Source organism: Chelonia mydas, chromosome 16 (assembly GCF_015237465.2).
Source record: "Chelonia mydas isolate rCheMyd1 chromosome 16, rCheMyd1.pri.v2, whole genome shotgun sequence".
Taxonomy (NCBI): Eukaryota; Metazoa; Chordata; order Testudines; family Cheloniidae; genus Chelonia; species Chelonia mydas.
In genome coordinates this window covers 19,108,040-19,114,661 of record NC_057857.1, presented here as the reverse complement: position 1 = coordinate 19,114,661, position 6,622 = coordinate 19,108,040, and the positions used below count along the sequence as shown (strand labels likewise).

Here is a 6,622-nt window from a genome sequence, read left to right as displayed (position 1 = left end):
GGACCCGCCCAGCCGCCAGCCCTCGCTTTGCCGCGAGCAGCGGCTCAGCCGCTCCCGACCACGGTGCCCCTCGCAGGAGTCTGATCTGGCTTGGGTCCCCCACCTTTCACCTCACGTAAGGGCTGCTTGCTTACAAAATCAGACCTAAAAATACAAGGGGCACAGCTCCCTGACTGCAAAAAAGAGAGAGAGAGAAAACCATTTACCATCTAAATACCCCAAGAAATCCCTTGGACTAGCACTATTGTGCTCACATTTCCCTGTCTAGTGTATATACCAGTCACTGTCTCTATGCAATTTTCGTTTGTACCAACTCCGCGAGTGCTTTCTATGTAGCCTGTTGTAAAACTAGGCAAATATCTAGATGAATTGGCATCCGATGAAGTGAGCTGTAGCTCACGAAAGCTTATGCTCAAATAAATTGGTTAGTCTCTAAGGTGCCACAAGGCCTCCTTTTCTTTTTGCGAATACAGACTAACACGGCTGCCACTCTGAAACCTGTACCCCCAAAGGTACTCAGACCCCTTGTTGAGAACCAGGGGCCTCCCATTTCAGCCTTTCAACAATTTAGCAAGATGCAACAAGGGATTAAACATGATATACTAGGAACCGCTATTTCTAGGAGATAGGATACAGAATTTAGAAGGGATGTTTCAGGGTATAAGACAACTGAAAGAGTTTAGGAAGCAACATTGTCCTCTATAGGCAGAGACTATCCCACAACTGTCCATTACATGGTATCCTACAGTTGCCTCGAACACTGTCAGTTCTGGCTGCACTACATTGGAGCACTGGCTGAAGTAGGTATGGCAATTCTTATGTTTAACACCCATTCCTTTTTCATTTTTTACCCCTTAAACTGTACTAATTGTGCAAGTAGATTCTCACTAGTTAGCCAGAAACCCAGGTTGTTTGCAGTATTCTTTCCACCATACAGTACAAAACTTGAGCAAGAACAAATGGAAACTTTTTCTGTCTCACCTCTGCAACTCGGGAAAGCAAATGTTTTTTAAAAATATACATGGTAGAGCTAATTACTAGGATTTTTGAAAAACTAGCACATGAAGTCTGAACTGATCTGCAATATCAGTAGGCGGCCCTATTGGAAATCATTAAAGATCAGAGGAGACACCATCTCACCCATTGCACCTGAGAGATGGAAGGGGAGAACTCAGTGCTTAATTTGTGCCAGTGCTTGCCAAGGCCGAGCCCTGGCTCCTCCAGGCTTGGCAATTCATAGCCCTGGCATTCCTGCATCAGTTATCAATGTAAAAAAAATTGCTTGAGCCACAGCACCTCTTTCATTACAAATTAAGCACTGGGAGGACTTTCATATAAAATTTGATTTGAACATGGAAGTGTCAGCTAAAGAAAGGTGCCTAGAACTAAGGATGAGGCATTTCTTGCTTCTCAGTCTTAGAAATTGATTGGAGGTTAGATACATGCTATTAAATACTTACTGTTTAAAAAAAAAAAAAAAAAAAGGAAAAAACCTCATTGACTTGGGCCCATAGAGTAGGGATGCAACAAGTTTTAACTATGCCTGTTCTAAGCAAGCACCTCCTACTTCAAGCCGTCTGTAAGTGGACAGAAACTAATGCAGCTTTTATCATGGAATCTTCCAAAAAAAAAAAAAAAAGTTCAGTGAATAGGCACATCATAAATAGGATCAGTGCTTGTCATCCCAAACTCACCACTATATACAAACTAGCATCAAAATGCAGCTGCATTCCAGGTGGAGGGAAAAATTTATCCAAGGTCCCAGAACTTTTGAAAACTACCATAAGACCTTTAGTATCTATACCAAGAGAGGACCTCTCTTTTCAAGGTTTCACAAGAACCACAGAGTCAAATCCTGACAGCTCATCCTTCTGATGTAGATAAATTAAGTTTGTTGCAGAAGGACTAACAGCTGCCAGCATTTGAGCCTGTGGTTGCAGGAAGTGCAGGTATTTCAAAAATTAAGACATAAAACATGCAGTGAAGGTGTGAAGAAAAACTAATTATCCATATCTGAACTATAAAACAGCATTATTAACTTTAGTAAACTGGCTGTATCTGAATACAGAAAACATAGTAAAAACAAAAACAAAAATCAAGAAGGCTGGCACTTAATACAAAACATTGAAAGCTCGGAGGATTAGATTAATATCTAGTCCGCACCATTGATGCTTTGTATAACATACTTGATTGCCCTGTTACTCAGTTAACAGTAGCATATTATAAAGGTAAAAACAGTGCGCTTTCTAAACCATTCCATGACAAATGGAAAATTCCACACACAAAAAAGTATCCAGGCGGAAGAGAAGATACTGACTACTTTTGATGTTGCAGTAATGCAAAACCAATAGGAAACAGCACATTTATAAAACCCTATAAAAATCAGAGGCTTTGGGAAGGTTACCCAGGGATGAATCCTTTAAAAAAAAAACAAACCTTGTCTGATATTTACTGAGAAGTGTACATTTAAACCAACTGTATTGCTTTTCTAACAAGCACTGTTTTTTTTATATTGTTACAAGCCTGAAACAAATTGGAACGTCATTTATTTACTGTAAAATAGGTTTTAATTTTGAACATTAAAAGGAAAATATTCACTTTTAAATCAGAGGTTGAAATATCAATTTCCAATATATACAAGTTAAAGATTAGTAATGGATAAGTGGCAATCCTTGAGATCAGAGAGGCAGTATTTTCTAAATTATTTAAGAAGCCTGAAGTGTTCAGTGTTGTATCTCCAACTGTCCAGAAAAGTTTCCATCCAATTAGCTTGCTAACCAATAACCACAAGAAAAAGTAAAGTGTGAAAGTGCTCCAGAGCGCAAAATATTTTATTTAAGAATTTACAGCATCAAATCTAACACTTCGGAAAGACAGCAACTCCCAGCTCAGAGGAAGCCTTCTTGAATTAAAAGATATTTGGCAGTCTCTGAAGCCAAGTATCTGAACAGTTTTTAGTTACAAAAGAAAGCCACACTGACTGCTGCTGACCAAGTCCAGGATTTAGAGCATGGACCACTACCAGAAGGCTACTAATTCCTCCAAGTCACCATATTTTATTTCAAATCATGTATAATCCCTTTGGAAATATACATACGGCTGCCCAGATCTCAAAAGGTGGTATGTATTACCCAGGAAAAGGGGGGCGGGGGGGAATTAATTCCACATATACATTATTTCAACTCATGGGCAGAATGCAGGTAACATCAATCAGCTTCCTTGTCAAATCCTAAAGAAAATATGACCTAATGATTTAATAAATATTTGAAGTTTATTTTCTCTCCTTGTGGGCCATTCAGACTTTTCAATGCATGTGAATGTTACACCTCAATCGTTTTCAGAATTTCCTATACTAAACCTAAAGCTTTTCAAGTCCATCAGTAGAGGTGTAATCCATTTAATTTAGTTTGAAATTCAGTTGTTAGCTATTTAAGACCTTAGTTATTTTATTAACGGAAGTTCAAGAGCAGAGCATTAGGAACAGATTCTGGCACTCAAAAGGAAAATAATTTTTAAACAACTTTCAAGCTGTTACCACCTTAATTATATAATGCCAGTAGTTTGAGAGAGAAAGCAAGTAACCATATTGCACTTAAGAAGAACACTCACTCATCAGAAATAGTACAGCATTGCCTATTGTACAAAGAGCTTCTTTCAGACTATACAATTTGTTTTACAAGGAGTCTAAAACACAACTACAGACATACTAGATAAAATTCAAATCAGACTAATTTCAGATTTTATTACAGTCACAGTTTTAATTCACTATAGGTCAATTTATTTATTTGGATGAGCTGAGGCCCCCCTCCCCTAAAAAAAATATAAGCATGTGAGGCATTTCCCAGATGAGTATCTTAAACCTTCATATATTGGCAAATGCCAGTATTGTTTTATATGCATTACAATTGTGCATGGTCCTGTTAAGGCCATAGAGTTTTCTGTTAAAAGGTGGACATGTATGTCCTACATTGGGAGGGAAGTGTCCTTCAGAAATGACCCTGAAACCTAATTTATGTCTTCAAGTCACACTGGTAGGTTTAAAATCAACCGAAGAACTCCTCCCTTTGGTGGCAGTTTACAGTTGGTTTTCACAACAGACAGTAACCACATCCTTCCCCATTCATCCTTCTCCAACCCCAGTAGGAGATTATACCTTTCTAACCAGCTTTTAAGGGAAAATGTATATTTTTTCTAGTTTGGTAATGATTCATGTACATGAGCGACAAGTAGGGAGACCCATGACAAACGATCAGCCAGCATTAAATTACTGTCATGTCAATTTCAAGATTGCAATGAGACTACTATGTGCCATAAAATTTGAGTAGTTCTTTGAATGTCCAGAACTAGTGTAAGTGTTCCATACGTCAAGTCATTATATTCTATTTCAATGTTGGGTATTTTCTCTGTCCAATTCTCCCCAGCCTTGAACTTCCAGTAGTTGCAGGAGACTGAAAAAGATAAAGATTTACAAAAATCAAGCAATTGCTCTTCTCACCTACTAAAAATCCTGCAAAAATCTGGTCACCTTTCAGAACAAAGACTGAATATTTTTTTCTGCTTTGAAAAAAGACAGAAGTTTAATACGCTGGAGGTCTAACCCAATTCCCAGTGATTTACACAGGAGCTGGACTGGTCCGCAACCAAATTTAACATCCTAGCATCAATTAAACATGTCACTACTATCCATGTAAACTGCTTAAATATAAAACCAAAGTTTATCAGAGATTCAGCTAGCAAGGCAGATAATGATTTGCTTGTCTGCTGCCATTAAGTATTAAGATGTTAAGCCACATTTCAGAAGTCTGTTGTAACACACCAAGATTGATTCTCCACAGGACAGCTGTGGGGTGTTGCATGTGTAAGCACAAATTCAAAAGTGATGAACAGGATGGGCTAAGGAACCTGACCCGGTAGTAGTGACAGCCTGCTGCATGGCTACCCCGTGATTCCTGTCCCCTCACAGCAAAGCCTAAAACAAGAGAATATTTCTCATGCCCCACTCCTTTTGACCCTGCATACTTGGTTGGGAGGAGCAGATGTAAGGGACTATGGCTTAGCACTTAATAAGATTAAGTTCCACAACACTATGGAGGGCAGGGCAAGCAGAAGAGATAGGGCCAAGTGATTTGTAAACTGAAGGGACTAGCACCATAGAAACAACAGGAGAGCTGTAGGTGTGGATCAGAAAGATGAACAAGAGTGAATAGGGGACAGAGGTGGAAAAGAAGAGCATATGCAGAGATGAAACAGAATGAGATTAAGGGCAGAAAAGAAAGCAGAGAGTTTGTCTGTATGTTTGAAACTGGTACATCATGCCACGTCACTTTTTGAAGACAGATATGAGAAGCAGACACAAAGCAAGAGATTTCACCATCACTGTCAGCTATGTCGGAAATATTTTGCTACCTGGCTTTATTTTCAAGATAAAGGAGCCCACACACAGTTTCTCTAGCAACAATGAGCGTTTCACTCACTTGTGCAAATTGAGAAGGGTTGTAGAACTGAACAGTTCCTGCTGGAGGTCCCCCAGAAGGTGGCACACTACAGAGAGGCTAGAAAGCAGATTACATTCCATTAATTCTACGTATTATCTCTCCCAAGTTTTGTTTGCTTACTAGTAGAAAGAAGATATTATAGGCATTGCTACTCTAAAGTAGGTACAGAGCAGCAGATTGTAACACATGGCTGCAAAATGTGTCAGCACTTTTTGCAACTCTTTATTATTATTACTACTTGCTTAATCTGTAGGCATTGGCAATATAATATCACATGCATGAACTGTAAACAGCTCTGAAAATCCAAGCATGCAAAAACGAAAGTAACAAGACACCAGTGCAGCTTTACTGAATTAGTACCCTGTGGTTTTGTTAGTAGAGCTTAGGCCTCCCCCAAAAATAAAATGTTCCATCTGTGAGAACTGTTGTGCTTTATTGTACGTACAGAAAAGTTTTATGATGTCAGCTCTTTACAGTGCACTGAAACGTAACAGCAGAGATGAAGCATTCCTTTAATTCCTACAGGGGTTGTTTACAGATTAAACCGGCAAGGTTATCATTATTGAGTTCAGAGTATTGCAGCATATTAAGTGTTTTTGTTTGTTTGTTTTTAATTTAAGGCAACTGACTACTTTGGCTCTCTCATTAATGTAAGGACAGAGTTGAGCAGAATTACCAAGTGAATTACTTAAGAACATAAAAATAAAGCAAGCATGCCTAGATTACGTGCTTTTTGATAAATGTAATGGTGAAATTTTGAAGACCCTGTTTAAGTGTTAAAAGGAACACTGCATCATACGTATTTTTAATATTAATTCCTTGAAATGGAGGAGGGGGGAAATGACTTAAAGTAGCATTAGTAAGAAACTGAGCAAATGCAAAATAAAGGGGGGAAAAGCCAATGTAAGTGAAAATGGCCAGCCACATGTACCTGATTAAAATGCTGGCTTACTTCACGTGATAATGAACTCATTGAACTAGAGCGCGAAAGCTACAAAACAGCAAGAACACACACATACAAAAAACAAATAAAAATGTCGTCATGCATGTCACTGCCCCAAGCAGTTTTCAGTCATTTTATTTCATTAAAAATGAAGTTTCACTCTGTGAAAGGTTTAAACCAATTT

The 6,622-nt window shown here is 38.6% G+C and overlaps 1 protein-coding gene across 14 annotated transcripts in view; it reads right to left on the bottom strand.

The window, feature by feature from the left end:
• Positions 1–2,797: 2,797 nt before the first annotated feature.
• SEC16A (SEC16 homolog A, endoplasmic reticulum export factor) overlaps positions 2,798–6,622 on the bottom strand; it is a 40,809-nt gene continuing 36,984 nt past the window's right edge. For 7 of the 14 annotated variants that reach the window (XM_037879310.2, XM_043530169.1, XM_043530174.1 and 4 more), the window contains 2 exons: positions 5,475–5,552; positions 2,798–4,448 (listed from right to left, as the gene is read on the bottom strand). In XM_037879310.2, the coding sequence (XP_037735238.1) occupies positions 4,380–4,448; positions 5,475–5,552 (147 nt within the window). In that variant the 3' untranslated portion in view covers positions 2,798–4,379. Of the gene's footprint in view, positions 4,449–5,474; positions 5,553–6,426; positions 6,487–6,622 lie in introns of all 14 variants that reach the window. The other 7 variants (XM_007060997.4, XM_037879308.2, XM_037879309.2 and 4 more) reach the window with 2 other exon arrangements.